Source organism: Bos grunniens, chromosome 21, assembly GCF_055505025.1.
Source record: "Bos grunniens cultivar Pamir isolate PY7600 chromosome 21, Bosgru_T2T1.0, whole genome shotgun sequence".
NCBI lineage: Eukaryota > Metazoa > Chordata > Mammalia > Artiodactyla > Bovidae > Bos > Bos grunniens.
The window spans coordinates 25,425,738-25,442,123 of record NC_141185.1 but is presented as its reverse complement, the minus strand read 5'-3'; the positions used below and the strand labels follow the sequence as shown (position 1 = coordinate 25,442,123).

The following is a 16,386-nucleotide window of genomic DNA, read 5'->3' as shown; positions in this document are numbered from 1 at the left end:
CGGACACGACTGAGCAACTGAACTGAACTGAAATGAACTGAAAGTAGTCATGGTAATAATAAAACCCTAAATTTAAGATCACTCTACCTAGAAAACCCCATTTACACCTAAAAATGTCTTACTTCTTTCTCGTATTTGTCGTCAACAGACCAGCCATCAAATAGGAAATACTGCTACCTGAACTGTCCTTGCTGCCCGTCTCCTAAGGTGTGATCACTAATAGAACCTGTTCCTGGACCCTCAGCTAATACATTCAGTGAGTGACCTCACTCACTATTAGATCTCAAAACTCGATGGTAACCCTAGTGCCACAAGTATTCGATCTACTGATCAAACAATCCAAACAATGAGCTCAGAAAGAGTATGTAACTTCTCATATTGTTAAGATGTGCTTCTCATAATCCAAGTGGAACCCAGGAGAATCTAGAAAACTTTATTTCTCTAACTGGCAAATTTCTCTAACTCAAGAACTGAGAGCGTTGTTCAGATGAAAGAGAAAGTGTTTTAAATACAGCTCTTGGTAAGTTTGAAAAATGTTTACTCCTGAGCCAGAGATTACAGGAAAAGAAAAATAAAGGAAATAGGTGTCATTGAAAATTTACCTGAAAAATGAAATTTCTCTTCAGAAAATCGGGATAGCTGTGCACATATTCTGCTTTTCTCTTGCAACAAAGTTTCTTTTAAGGCACTTTCTCTATGTCCTCTAGAGTTAAGGGCTTCAATCAGCTGATCCAGCTGTTCACAGGAACTGTAAAAGCACCACCGATTTGGCTTATGCACCGGTTTTGGCAGCTGCACAGTATCATCATACGGACCGTGGTCAATGCTGGAGGTAGATTCAGACATCAATGAATCTCCAGTTTTAGTGGATACCTGAGGCACTTGAGACTGTACATTATCCTGAAATGATGAAGGTCTAGGCAACAGCATGTCTTCAGTGAGACCAGAATAATCCTCTTCAATAAACAATCCAGGAATAGAAGGGAAAATCCAGTACCGTCTGTACATGCGGTCACGGCCCAAGGGAAAGATATTGGTACATGCTATGGCACTTTGGATTTTTTCTAAGAGCTCTTTCTCTTTTCGTTGGTGTTCCTGTTTTAAAGCTTCTTCCTCCTCAGCAGTAAGAGGCTCTCTTGTTACGCAGTTGACCTCTTCTTGCCTTGTAAATTCTTTAAATCCATTTTGTCCCCTTTTTCCTGTAATTGAAACCACCATCATATTTTAATTTTTCACTAGAAAAACATGACAAGCTACCCCAAGTTACTATACATTATGGAGTAAACTATGTGCCACTCCCACATACCCCCAATTTGTAGGTTGAAGTCTTAAACCCCAAGGTGACTGAATTTGGAGACAGGGCCTTTAAGGAGGTAATTAAGGTCAGGCTGGTGTCTTTAAGCAAGAGGAAGGGAGATCAGGGCACTCTTTCTCTCCACTTGTGAGTGAGAAAGGTCATATGAGGACGCAGTGAGAAGGTGCTATTACCAGCTGAGAAAGGCCTCACCAGAAATTAACCCTGCTGGCACCCTGATCTTGTACCTCCAGTCTCCAGAACTGTGATAAAAATTTTTGTTGTTTAAGCCACAGTCTGTAACATTTTGTTATGGCAACATGAATAGCCTAATAAACTATGTTAATAAGAAATTGGCACACTTATATATAAAGAGATACACAAAAACCTTCTATCTCCATACTGGAGAGTGTGCCAGAGTCTGTTAGTTATTTTGCAAGATACATTCAGTCCTTCTTCTAAGGCAGAAGTTAGCAAACCACTTCTATGAAGGGCTACTGTTACTGCTAAGTTGCTTCAGTCGTGTCCGACTCTGTGCGACCCCATAGACGGCAGCCCAGCAGGCTCCCCTGTCCCTGGGATTCTCCAGGAAAGAACTGGAGTGGGTTGCCATTTCCTTCTCCAATGCATGAAAGTGAAAAGTGCAAGGGAAGTCACTCAGTTGTGTCCGACTCTTCGAGACCCCATGGACTGAAGCCTACCAGGCTCTTCCGTCCATGGGATTTTCCAGGGAAGAGTACTGGAGTGGGGTGCCATTGCCTTCTCCCCTATGAAGGGCTAGCTAGTCAATATTTTAGGCTGCTTGGGTCATACGGTTTCCATCCCAGCTACCCAACTCTGCCACTGTAGGATGAAAACAGTCACAGACAATATGCAAATGAACGAGCATGGCTATACGCAACAAAACTTTACTTAAGATCACTGAGTCTGAATTTCATGTGATTTTCACATGTCACGAAGTATCACTCTTTTTAATTTTTTTTCCCAACTATTTAAAAATGTAAAAACCCTTTCAGGCTCATGGGTGATATTAAAACAGGGGGCAGGGTGGATTTGGCCAATGGGCTGTACTTTAACAACCACTGCTTTAAGGTAACAGAAGCCTTAATTATTAGCAGGCACCTAGCAATCCAATCAGAGAAGGCAATGGCACCCCACTCCAGCACTTTTGCCTGGAAAACCCCATGGACGGAGGAGCCTGGTGGGCTGCAGTCCATGGGGTCGCTAAGAGTCGGACATGACTGAGCAACTTCACTTTCACTTTTCCCTTTCCTGCATTGGAGAAGGAAATGGCAATCCACTCCAGTGTTCTTGCCTGGAGAATCCCAGGGACCGGGGAGCCTCGTGGGCTGCTGTCTATGGGGCTGCACAGAGTTGGACACGACTGAAGCGACTTAGCAGCAACAGCAGCAGCAATCCAATGGAGAAGGCAATGGCAACCCACTCCAGTACTCTTGCCTGGAAAATTCCATGGGCGGAGGAGCCTGGTGGGCTGCAGTCCATGGGGTCGCTAAGAGTTGGACACGACTGAGCGACTTCACTTTCACTTTTCACTTTCATGCATTGGAGAAGGAAATGGCAACCCACTCCAGTATTCTTGCCTGGAGAATCCCAGGGATGGGGAAGCCTGGTGGGCAGCCATCTATGGGGTCGCACAGAGTCAGACACGACTGAAAGGACTTCGCAGCAGCAGCAGCAGCAATCCAAGAGAAGGACAATGTTTCCCAGACCTTCTTTCCCCAGTAAATATGGCTACATTAGAAACTACTGGTCAAAGAGATGGAAGCAGAAGCACTGTCTGTAACCTCTGGGTTATGCCTCTTTTTCCCCTTTCCCTAGACAGAATGGAGACAGGGTGATAAATCATTTTGGAACATGAGGATGGCAGCAAATGCTCAAGGATGACAGTACCAACAAGACAGAAGGAGCCTAGACTTTGGAACATGAGGATGGCAGCAAATGCTCAAGGATGACAGTACCAACAAGACAGAAGGAGCCTAGACTCCTCCTGGCTAGCCTTGTATGCTATGTTGAAGCATTAGACTTCTCTCCTGTTTCATTCATTGTCAAATTGTTTAAACGGATGGGGGGTGTTTCTTCTCTTTTTTTTGCCTGAAAGGGTTTGTGTAAGATTGGAATTATCTGCTTCTTTGAAATTTGGCAGAATTCACCATAAAGTCGCCTAGGAGTGATGTTTTCTTTATAGGAAGGTTTTTAATACTAATTCAAGATCTTTAACAGTTTAGGACCATTCATATTTTTAATCTTTGTATTAATTCATTTCTATAATTTGCATTTTTTCTAGGATTTAGCTTTCTGCCCTCTATTTTCAAATTTACTATTAAATTGTTATGTTATCCCCTTATCTTTAAATTTCTACTCTATCTAGTTATACTGCTTCAATTTTTAGTCCTAATTTTGTTTATTGTGACCCCTCACCCCCCCGAAAGTCAATTCAACAAAGGTTTGTCTAGTTTGTGTCTTTTTCAAAGAACAAGCTTTTGACTTTGTTGTTTTTCTCTATTACAGTTTTATTTTCTATTAATTTCACTCACGTTTATTGTCTCCTTATATTTTGGGAGATTATTCTAGTTTTTACCTCTAACTTCTTAAATGAATGCCTAGTGTAATTTGCCTTTCTACTTTCCTAATATGTATTAAAGCTATAAATTTTCCTTTAAGTAGAGGGACTGTATCCAACAAGTATGGACTCGTATGGATTGTATCCATCAATATGCAGTATTAATTAGTTTTAAATATTTTAAAATTTCTATTAGGGCTTCTCCTTTGAAACTCTAATTACTTAGAAATATGTTCTAAATTCTAATGGCATAAGATTTGTTTTGGATTTCCAAATCAATTGCATTGCAGTCAGAGAATACAGCCTCCATGATATTGTATAAGAGATTTTTCTGTCCACTTACAATAACCACTTTAAAAATAATGTAAAAAAAGAGATACTGTCCAAATTAGAGGCACAGAATAAACTTAAGTATCTCCTTTAATAGTTATCAAATGAAAATGGTTAGAGATCCTCAGAAGTAACCTGTATCACAAGCTTCAAAAAATGCATTTCCTTTGATCCAGCAACTTATGAGATTACTTTAAGGCAGCATAGATTTCCATTCTCAGTAATATGACACCAGTTACAAGCATTACTGATCTTTGTATCTCTAGCATCTAAGAGGCATTCAATGTTGAATTGGTACATTACAGAATAAAAATTTCTACTTGGTCAACATAAAGTAGCAAATACAAAAAATCAACAACACACCTTGGAATCACAAATGGAAGTAACCTAATATATATTTCAGAATAGTGAATTAATAAAATGCCTTATCAATTAAAAGCAAGCAAGCATGCCCTTACGAAATTCTGTATTACCCCTTCTGCCTCTTTTATGTGGTCCCGGGTCATCTTCATCTTCAGAAACTGTATCTTGATCTTGTTCCTTTTGCTCTATTTCTTTGCTCTCAGTGCTAGTATCAAAATCTTCCCTTTCTTCCTCCCTTAAGAAGAAAAAAATATTTATAATTCCATTCGTGAAATATTTATTGCCTGCCTATGAAGTGCCAGGGTTTATCCTTCGAGAAGTAGTGAACAAGATAATACAGAGTTTATAGTCTTGCAGATAACTATATAAATCATTGTACAATTAAAATATGTAATAAATACTAAAAAAGAAGGAGTTCAAAATGCTATGAAAGCATTTTGAGGAGAACTTGATCCCTAATCTCAGGGATCAAGTAACGCTCGCTTATAAGAAGTGACGTTTAAACTGCAAGACTAAGGAGGCTGGGAGGGGTGAGGTGGCAGGTAAGAAAAAATCTTTGTTTCTAGAAGAAGGAATAACCTGCAAATGCACTGAGCTCAAGGGAAAAGGAAGGAGCTTGTAATTTTGACAAGAATATAAACAAAAAAGAAGCAATTTAAGATACGAATGAGAAAAATCAGGGCAAGATCATACTGGGCCTTTTAGGGCATTATTCAAAGAGCAATGGGGGTGGATGGGGAGAAGCTACAGGGAAAAAGTGGAAGAGTTTAGAAAAGGGAAATGACATGATTAGAAGGTACTCTTGCTGTTATGTGGAAAATCATCTGAGATAGAAAGCAGATGAGGGGAGATTAGTAAAGAGGCCACTGTAATTAATCCAGGTAGCTGGCTGGGAGGTAATGGTGGCTCAGAGTATAAAAGGAGATAAGCAGACAAACAGTAGGCGGGAGAAGTAGACAAATTCAGATACAGTAAGTAGGAACAATATGGATGTTTTATCACTGTATTGTCCAAATCACTGTACTGTCCAAATCAAAATTAAAGTTGCATGGAATTTGAATCCCACCACTTATGTTCTACATTCAAAGAGTTTTGCAAACTCAATGTATTCAGGAGCCAGAGGGATAACATAAATGAGTGAGGTTAGATGAGTACAAACATATGAAGTGGTGGGATCTATTACATGCCTAATTTCTTTTTTTAAAAAACTGAAGATATCACACGGAAAAAATAATTGCAACTACATGAGGCAATGAATATTAACTAAATTATAGTAATCATTTAACAATATATACATTTATCAAATCATTATTTTATATACCTTAAATGCATACAGTATTTTCGGTATAACTGACATAATTGGAAAAATATTTATAAAGTGTAAAAAAAAATTTGAGACAGTGTTCACATAACATAAAAATCACCATTTTAAAGTGCACAACTCAGTGGTTTTTAGTAATATTAACAAGGCTGTACAATTACTGCCTCTATCTAATTCATCATCTCAGAAGAAAAGCTGGATACTATTTTCAATTCCTTTTCCCCACTGCCCATGGTAACCACTGATTCTACTTTCTGCTCTGGACTTGCCTATTCTGGACTTTTCCTATAAATAGAATAATCACACGGTCTTTGATTAGCTTCTTTCACCTAGCATGTTTCCAAAGTTCACCCATGTTGTAGCAGGTATCAGAATTTCATTCCTTCTTATTTCTGAATAACATTCTGCTATAAGGATATACCACAGAAGCAGTATATCATTTTGTTTATCCATCAACTGACGGACTGATGAACATTTGGGTTGGACTATTTTTTGGTTACGAAGAATAATGCTGCTATGAACTTTCATGTATACATTTTTGGGTGAATGTATGCTCTTAATTTTCTTGGGTACATACCTAGGAGTGGAATTGCTGGCTACATGGTAACACATGGTTTAGACTGTTTGATGAACTGTCAAACTTATCCAAAGCAGCCACACTGTTTTACACATCCCTGTGAGCAATGTATGAGAGTTCTAATTTCTTTATTCTCACCAACATATGTTACCATCCCTCAACTGAAATACCGCCATCTTAGTAAGTGTGAAGTATATCTCATCGTGGTTTTGATACGCATTTCCTTAATGACTAACGATGTTGAGCACCTTTTATGTGCTTCATATAGATCTTCTTTGAAGAAATGCCTGTTAAAATCCTTTGCCCATTTTAAAAACTGAGTTGTCTTTTTACTATTGAGTTGTGTGAGTTCTTTATACATTCTGGATGTCAGACCATCATCAGATATATGATTTATAAAAATTTTTTTCTCTTCTCTGGGTTGTTTTTTTAACTTTCTCAACAGTGTTCTTTGAAGCACAAAAGTTTTCAATTTTGGTGAAGTCTATTTTTTATTTGGTTGCTTGTAGTTTAGGTGTCATATCTATTATTAACTTTCTCAAGGTATCCAAATAAATTTCTTAAAGTATTACTGATGGCCATATAAAATACAACTGTTCCAAGTTTGTGACCTATGAATGTAACAAGTATTTTTATATGTAAGTATAATCAAAAGTCAATATGCTGAATTTGGAATACTGAGGTTTTTAGAATTTCTTTTTCAGATTTTATTTTATAATGATTATTTCTGCTACTTTTGAATATGATTTGCCATCTACAATATAGGAAAAGTTCCCACTTGTCTTCACAGCCAATCTTCATCCCTAATATGTCAATATGTAATAAAATACTTTAGGCAGTCACTGAATTATTTAAGGTGTTGACATCTTCTCCCTCCACCTTCTACCAAAAGCTCCAATCTCTTCCTTAAAAAGCTTGAAGGAACTCTGTGAAACACAGAGTACAACTGTGATGATGGTGGTGGAAGGGAGAGATACTATTAGTAATGCTAGAATGAGTAATGCTAGCAGTTTTAGATTCCCTCAAAGTGCTTTTTTTTAAAAAAAAAAAAAAAACCAACACATGTATATCTGAGGACTCTCTGTATGTAAATTTCATAGGCTTGCTGACACTATTACAAAACTACAGAAAATTCGTTTTCTAAAAATTTGGAAAGCATTTTAGAGTTTAAGGTGCTGATTTTTATTCTTTATGTCATCCAGATAAGCAGCGTAATTCAAACCATACCCAACAGATATATCTGCAATTGAATTTCTTTGCTCATCTTCCTTTAGTTTTTCTTGTTTCTCCTTCATTTTTTGTTCTTGCTCCTTAAGTTTTTCTTCTTTCCTTTTACGAATTCTGAAAGTTAAAATAAAATATTATAGTCTACATGATACTTTTAACTTTTTATCTTTAACCACCCAATTACAGAAAATGCTCCAAATGTTATCACAAACTACAAAGTAATCTATTCATAACAGCCCAACATGGTTTTATTTTTTAATAAATTTTATTATTATTATTGTTATTGTTTTTGCTGTGCTGTACAGCATGTATGGGATTTTAGTTTCCTGACCAGGGATTGAACCCATGTCCCCTGCATTGGGAGTGTGGAGTCTTAACCACTGGACTGCCAAGAAAGTCCCCAACATGTTTTTAGAGGCAAAGAAATAAATAGCTTTCATTAGCACAACGGACTATAATTATCTCTCACCTAGCAGCTGCTTCTTCCCTCTCTTTTCGATGTTGTTCTGCTTTTAACTCCCGGAACTCCTGTTTTGCTTGTCTTAATATGTCAACATAATCTTCAATGAAATCCCTAGTAGAAACTAGGGTCAGTAGTTTCCCACAGAGAGCATGAAGTATCTTCATCTTTTCTCCTGCCAAAAATTGGTAAATAACTTCTGGATTATCAATAACAAGAAAAAAATTTAATTTGTGGCTCAATGTGAAAATATTTAATAAAGACTAGGGAAGAGACTCTTAAGATCAACTAAGCTAGTGGCATTTATGGAAAAAAGCAACTTTGAATCCAATTAACAGTTATGTGATATACAACACATTTCAAATACTAATAACTACTAAACAGACATGAAAAACTTTCTAATTGCAAAGAATTAACTTTTAAGTTTTAATTTTAGGCTTATGTAGCTTATGTATGAAGTTCAAATCAAAACTAAGTTATAACCACATGAGACGCAAGATGTGGGTTTGATCCTTGGTACGGGATGATCCCTGTAAGAAATGGCCACCCACTCTAGTATTCTTGCCTGGAGAATCCCTTGGACAGAGGGAGCTTGGCAGGCTACAGTCTACAGGGTTGCAAAGAGACATGACTACGTGATTGAGCATGCATACATGCGCACACACACACACACGCACACGCACACAAATGGCAACAGGCAAATTGCTACTCAGAAAAGACTGCACAAAAACACTACCATAAATTTTAAAAATTATATGAATGTTAGCTCAACTATACCACAATAAAAATTTTTTAAACTACATGACTCTTAGGAATTAGGTTTTCTTATGTTTCCTTAAATAAGCATAATAAATTCAATACTATATATTGTACATTACAATTTTTACTTTTATCTATAAAAGGAAGTAAAAAAAACTCTTAATTTTACATATTGTGCCTCACTGCTCAAACATTTACTCAACTGAATGTTAGCATTCTGCAGCTATAGCTTACATTTCTGATATATTAATAAATAAAAATTAAAGCTAGCTAATTCCCACTTATCTTTCTAGACTTGCTAGATGTAGTAAACTAACCACACATTTTTAAATTAATAGAAAATCCAAAGAGAAAAAAGACAAGAAAATCATAAATAATTAAAAGTTAATATGAATAACAACTGTAGTTAATTTAGGTCACTATTTGTATTCTGATAATTTTTTTTAAAAGGCTGTTTTCTTCCTTTCTCTTTTAAAACCAAATGTCATCTAAAATTTTCTCATCGGCTACCGAGTATTCTGGGCATAAGTAGGAAGGTTATACAAATTCTAACTTGCAAAGTTTACCTGGTGTCAAATCATACACTGAAGTGCTTGACAGTTTCTTCACCAGGCTGGGGTTGCTCAAACGAAGCTCCATGCAGGCATCATCTGTAGCATCAAACCCTCCTCGTTTCTGATACCTGTACTTCGCATTTGCTGATGTTACATCAGCACCCGAAGCTAAGATGTGTAGTCTGAGGATTTCAGAAAGGGTGCAGCTATCGAGATCCAAGCTTTTCAAACTGCAGCCTATAGTCATTAAAAATGAAACAGTCATTTAGAATGTAAACAATAAATCCTCAGTAATGTAAAATATACCTTTATAAAAATAAAAAGGCAATAAAAAAAAAAAACAAAAACCCACACATACCCTGATGCAACTGCGGCCATGCAGCTGCCAAAGATGCAACTGCAGACAGTGCAGATTTTGTGGGGTCTGTATCTTCATCCAAAGCCTCTGTTAGATCTTTAAGGAAATAAATACTTTATTCTAGTGCAAATCAAAGCTTGAATATTTGGGAATAATGCCCTTTTTAAAATGATGAAAGAAACAGCAAACAGCTTAACATTCAGGAACCTCAAAAGAGCTGACACTAGGTACCACAAGCATCATTCACATTCTGCCTAGGCTCCACCTAAAACTATAAATCCAAGACATGTACTACACACTAATTTTCCCCTTACTTAACATAGAGAAGACAATTTCCAAGTTACCAACAAGATACACATACACATTCCAAAAATATGGTAAAATACACTTTAAAATGAAAGACAAATTTCCTTGCTCAATATAACTTTAAAAAAACTCTACTTTGAAAATCAGAATCTATTTGAAGATACCCAAATCTTTCATAAATATTCAATTACAAATACTGAATCATAACAAAGTATAAGTTGTAATCATCACAAAACCAACGCAGGAAAAGAGCTAGAAGAACTTAAAGACAATACTACTGTCACTTAACCACAGATTTATCTCTTCATTTAAATTGCCTGTTTTTATTGTGCAAACTCTCTGATCCATGAAACAATAGGAAGATATCCCTGTACTTTCTAAGTAAACTGCTTCAGCTTTGAAAACAGTGCTTAAGCTACAAATAGGACCAAAGAGCAAGTCTACTGACACAAATATATTTAAACCATTAGGATATACAATTATTCCTTACAGAGATAATAAAATGTCACCAATGAAAAAACTTTTAAGCTGATAAAAAGCCCTTCTGCTCTACCACAGTAGACACAGCTTCAGACTAAGTCTCAGATAATGTAAATTCTACTCTTAGCTCTGTCCATCCCTAGTTTCTACTTACACAGCCTCTAGATCAGGCACTTAATTGGCTTCATTTTTTTTATAGCGCTAAGTCAAGATCAGCAGTTTTCAAATTCCTCAAGTATTTCTTGGAAGCACCATATAAAGTGAATGGACATGATAATCCTGCCCATTCATCTTTTCAACTCTCCTACACTAGCAGGGAGGAATCCCTGTACAATTTGTAGGCCTCCATGGATTAGAGCTGGGAAATCACTGAGCTAACCTGGTTCTGTGGTTCCTTCACTTTCTACTTTCCCTCCTCAAAGTTCACAAGCTGAAAAAATGAACCTTAGAGAAAAGAACTGCTGTCCTTTACTAAAGGAAAAAGGCCCTTTGGGATTATGTCAGATTACAGTTACTGACAATTCCACGGCATTTGAAGCATAAACAGTACCACACAGGAGAAGTTACCTAACTAAATGTTACATATATACATAAGTTATTCCTACAAGGCCATGAATTTAGTCGAAATGATAGACATTATAATGTTCCTCACCAGGGAAGTACTAGATGTAAAACTTTTTTCAATTTTCATTTTACATACAAAGCCAAACAAACTTAAAATTAATATAGGCACTCTAAAATTAACAAGTCCTAGTTAAAAAGCTGTATAAGTGTACTGGCTCTCTTCCTTTGCAGCAATTCAACTTATTTTATCTATAGTAAGCTATAATTTCCTGGGACAAAGGCTGTAAAGGCCTCAGGAAATGGACAACCAACAAAATGACAATTTACTTTTAGTTGTGTTTAACATGCTAAAATACATATTCTTCAACTCAACTATCTACCAAATTGCTCTTTCAAGAAACTGTAAATATCATTCTAGGATTTATTTGCTGAGATAGTCACTTGGATACATCATACCAAGAGAATACAGCTAAACTGTGTGGGGGATGACCACCTGAAACAGATACATTTATCATCATCATAATCTAGAATCAGGTACATATAATTTCAACACTAAACAATAACATCTCAGCAATACACATAACTATTATATATCAGGAGAATGCTTTTGTCTCTATACTTGTGAAAGGCATTTAAGTTCATGATGTAAGACTAAAGAGAGGAACTGATATTTATAATGTAAGTTAAAAAATTGCTGGTCAAAATTTCCAAGATTCAATATAAAAACAAGGAGGCCAAAAAATTACATGTTCTTGACAGATAATTACTTCTTTGCCATATTATAAGGTAATAAAATGTAATCATTACGAGGCTCCAGTCCAGAGTGCCTGAGTTTGTATCCATCACTTCTTATTAGCCACGTGTCTTTAGGCAAGTTAATTAAACTCCTTAAGACTTAGCTTCTTTTACATATAAAGGCAAAAATAATTACATCTTCCTTATAATGGTGGTATGAGGATAAAACAACACATACATGGTGTCTTTCTCGTTATGCGATCACTTACTCTCTATGTGATCTTCAGTAAATGACCTCACTGGACCTCATGTTTCACCACTGAGGTAAATACACGCTTTTATTGTCTGCCCAATTTCCCCATTTCTAAAAGGAGCAAGAAACACCTTACAGAAGGCCAGCTAATGAAGAAGTAAATAATATTCAATCCCATGTGATTATTCAGGTGCTTTCAGGAAGACTACAGAAAACCCTTTTTGTTACTGAGATGGGAGAATACATGAAAAATACCTGGGGGAACAGTCTGGGGCCCTTAATGAAACTGAAGTCACCATTTAAAATGTGGTAATAGGCAAATGAGAGAAGGGTGAAATTTTTGAAGTAATTTTTTCTCCCTCCATAACATTTAAATAGTTTCAAACAAAGCATTATTAATGGTCAATACTTATTCCGAGGTAGACTTTATAGACAGTTGGTATAGAAGTAGAGCTATAAAAATTACAGGAATGACAAATCATGAATAGAAAATAAAATGGCAATACAAAATCAACAGTTTTTCCTTTACATTAGCTGCTTTTCCAATATAATTTCCTTTTGACCCCACTTTTTGTCATTAAGGCTTCCAAAACTACAAAATTCACCTAATTCAAATCCTGAATTAAAGAAGCTTTATGTCTTGTATTAAGGTCAGAATTTGGTCAATAACCTTGTGATGTTATCGGTCATTAAGACAACCTAAAGGTTAAAAGAATGAATATATGTTACACAGTCTATCTTAGATCATCCATCTTTAGTGGTGGTACTTGTCAATAGAAAATCTTTGGATGTTTTATAAATGGATATACCCCTCTCCCTTCCCTTTTATGAAACTGACTAAATCATCTAAGATGACAATGAAGACCACATTGCTAAAATGGCCTTGATAAGGGAGCTAGAGTGATTAGCACTCAAGCAAGAGAATATATTTTGCTTGAACTTTGCAAAATCAAAAGACAACTGAACTGACTATATCCTCATGACTATCCTATTGCTCCATCGACCAGGCATAAAGGAAATTAGCTCAAAGTATCTAAGGCCAACCACGCTACCTGAATGGAGGAATGTCCCATTTTTTTTCCTACTAAGACTATGCTATCAAGATGGCTCGAAACTATTTCTTATCGTGTATTTCTACATAATACACTAAAGTTTATTTAATGGTCCGATCTCATAGGTGGCAAAATTCACAGAGAATTTTATTCAGGAAGTCAAATCAACCTGTTAATATAAATGCTTAACAATTCCTTGGATTGAGGTAAATCCTAAATAAAACAATGAACACTCTACTCTGTATTGAAAATAAAAAAGATTTCCCCAAGAATTATTCCTACATTAATATGTACCATACAGACTCTAGATACTTAACTGTACAGAAATTAAAGAGCAAAATTTCTAGTTCAAACTAGCAAAATTTAAAAATTAAATGTTCCTTAACTCTGATCTAAAAATTGTCAGATATGAAATGAAATCAGTAATAATACTTTTAACTTAAAGTATTAATAACAACAACTGAAGTATTTTCTCAGATGGGGACAAAAACTCAGTGCTATTCAGTAAATTTCCTGGAATTACACATACTGGTCAATGAAATTTCTAAGATTCCTAAATCACAGGAGAAATCTAGAGGAATAAAAAACAAGATAGGTTGGCAGGGTGGGGGTTGCAGCATTTTTAAGGTCATCAGAAACAGGATATATTAAAACAAAGCTTCTGTAAAACAACTGATAATGTGTTGCTAGTATATGACTCAAAAATCAAGTAACTTGAACAACCATGTTTTATAACTGTAAAAGCCAAGTTAATTTAAAATTTAATCACAAGTTTATTTCACTACAAAGCTACTATCAGCCAGCAATAATACTGAATTCTGACCTTTGGTGTCAGCATCAGTTATTTGCTCTTTGGCTACTTCCTCTTCTTCTTCAGCTATCGCCTGGAAGATGGCAGTCAGGAAGAAAAAAAGCAATTCACATAGTGGGCCTTCACTGTCATTTCCTACAAGAGCTTCCTCTAACACTTCTGTGAATAAAATGTTTAAAATGAATTTAAAGTTCTGGTCACATACTGGAAAAACAACTCCATTGGAACAATAAACATTTTAATCAACAATAGCCTGTGTAACTATTTTCTTAAGTGCCCATCAGGTAAAGCCAAGTATCACAAAGTAATTTTTAGTAATTACAACAAAATCATAAGCCAAAAATCACTGCATTCAAAGAAAGCCAAATTAGCCTCAGTTGATACAATATTTCACCTAAATTTAAACCTGAGATGCAAATTAGTCATATATTAAAAATTATAATCTTACTCTAATTTGAGTAATGACACCAAAGATGTTATTGTTGTCCCAGTGTTCTCAAGAGCTATATGGGACATGACTGCTTACCAAACAGTACACATAAGAGGTAATCATCAGCATTAGCTGTAATCCTAATATTGTGTTCAGGTCATAAATAATTCTCATCTAATTCACCTACCCTAAATGTCTTACCTCAACCAGCGTTGTTTAGACCTTCTTGATCTGTAAGGCACAGTGATTCATGCCTCACCTAGCTCATAAAGAAAAACTAAGGGACTGTGAAAGCCCTCCTGAAGAATACAGTCGATAAAATAAGAGTGGCATTAAAATTCTTTTAGAATTTTTATCTGGATCTAAAGAAGATTATTTTTCTATTGGTTAGCTAAAAATCTAAACTGGGATCTAAAGCCCTTCTCATACTAATTTAGCTCTTATGATGTACATACAAAGTAACAGTATGTAAGTGCAGAGGAGAAGCAATCATAAGTTAAAGTTAGGCAGTAACTTGTCTTCAAATTTGGCTGTCAATCCCTCCCTTCCCTGCACTTACATACCATGCCACCCTCAAGAAATGAGGTCTATTCCTTCACCCCCTTGAATCCCAGCAGGCCTAACTAATGGAATACGGCAGAAGCAAGGCTTGGCAGTTCTAGGCCTGGCCTTTAAGAAAAGTGATAGCTTCTGTTTCCAGCCCCTTGGAGCACTCGCTGCCACATAAGAAGTGCAGGCTACTCTGACAAAGCAGGACACCATGTGGAGGAACACCGGGGTACCAGGCATGTGTGTGAAGAAGCCACCTTGAACACTGAGCCAGGTGAGCCTTGAGGTGACTCCAGTCCCAGCCACTGTGACTATAATCACATGAAGGACCCCAAGAGAGGACTGGATAGCTGGGTCCAGTGACTCCACAGAACTTTGAGAGAGAATAATTCGTTCTTTTAAACCACTAATTTTAGGGTGAACTATCACATAGCAATAGCACTTGCCTAGGGTCACTCCCTCAGGAAACTCATCTTGAAGATCAAAAAGCTCCCCAAATGCATTAAGGAACTCCAAAACCATCAGAGCATCACCAAAGATTTCAGGAGGTAGTCTAGTTTTCACTGGAGTTGGTTCTGGAAGTTCCTGCAAGATTAAACAATTTATATAACTATTTGAACCAAGTACAGGAAATTGTACAAAGACAGATATGATATATTCTTTACCTAAGAACTATTTCACATTTCTCAACCCTGGATGTTCATTATAATCACTTTTAGAACTTTAAAAATTATAGATGCTGTGGCTTTAATTCAACCTTATACCTTATACTAAATCAGTCTCTAAATTACTTACTAAATCATTTTTTCTTTCATTCAACTAACAGCATAATTTAGGTTGAGCTGTACTTCTGACTACATTTCCTAGTTACGAGCGACTCCTAACCTAGATTCTGAGGCCAAGGCATTAGCCATATCAGTATAATCTCTAATGTGGTATTTTCCTTAGGATATGGAACAAAATTAATCTACCATCTATTGTCTTAGAAATGGTTCCATATAAAATGAGATGAATGAGTTTGGTATAGATACTTTGGTTATTTCTGGAGACAGGCAGAATCTTTGTCCAGTAACCACATTAAATGTTTGCCTGGCTCCAGTGGTTACTGGACTACCAAGGATAGCACAGATGACCAACTATTTCCACAGGATAAGAATCATTATCAAAGCTTGTTATAAAATACTAACAATGCTCTCCTAGAACTCTAAATATACATATTTGCCTAATTGGCTATCTCCTCTGTTACACAGGTGTGTGAAACATCACATAACGTGCTTATACCTTAAGGTCATCACATTCCATATCTTCTCTGGGTTTACTCCACTGTTTTAAGTATTCCATATACTTTTTCTTTTCTTCACGCAACTTCTCTCTTTCCTAAA

General features: G+C 36.2%; 1 protein-coding gene across 8 annotated transcripts in view; it reads right to left on the bottom strand.

Annotated features, from left to right (window-relative positions):
- BAZ1A (bromodomain adjacent to zinc finger domain 1A) overlaps positions 1-16,386 on the bottom strand; it is an 86,889-nt gene that overhangs the window by 18,692 nt on the left and 51,811 nt on the right. For 2 of the 8 annotated variants that reach the window (XM_086363610.1, XM_086363613.1), the window contains exons 10-18: positions 16,286-16,381; positions 15,451-15,589; positions 14,038-14,184; positions 9,825-9,920; positions 9,479-9,703; positions 8,163-8,328; positions 7,694-7,807; positions 4,664-4,803; positions 603-1,199 (exon numbers count right to left, since the gene is read on the bottom strand). In XM_086363610.1, coding sequence (XP_086219736.1) covers positions 603-1,199; positions 4,664-4,803; positions 7,694-7,807; positions 8,163-8,328; positions 9,479-9,703; positions 9,825-9,920; positions 14,038-14,184; positions 15,451-15,589; positions 16,286-16,381 — 1,720 coding nt within the window. The remainder of the gene's footprint in view (positions 1-602; positions 1,200-4,663; positions 4,804-7,693; positions 7,808-8,162; positions 8,329-9,478; positions 9,704-9,824; positions 9,921-14,037; positions 14,185-15,450; positions 15,590-16,285; positions 16,382-16,386) is intronic. The other 6 variants (XM_086363612.1, XM_086363614.1, XM_086363615.1 and 3 more) reach the window with 3 other exon arrangements.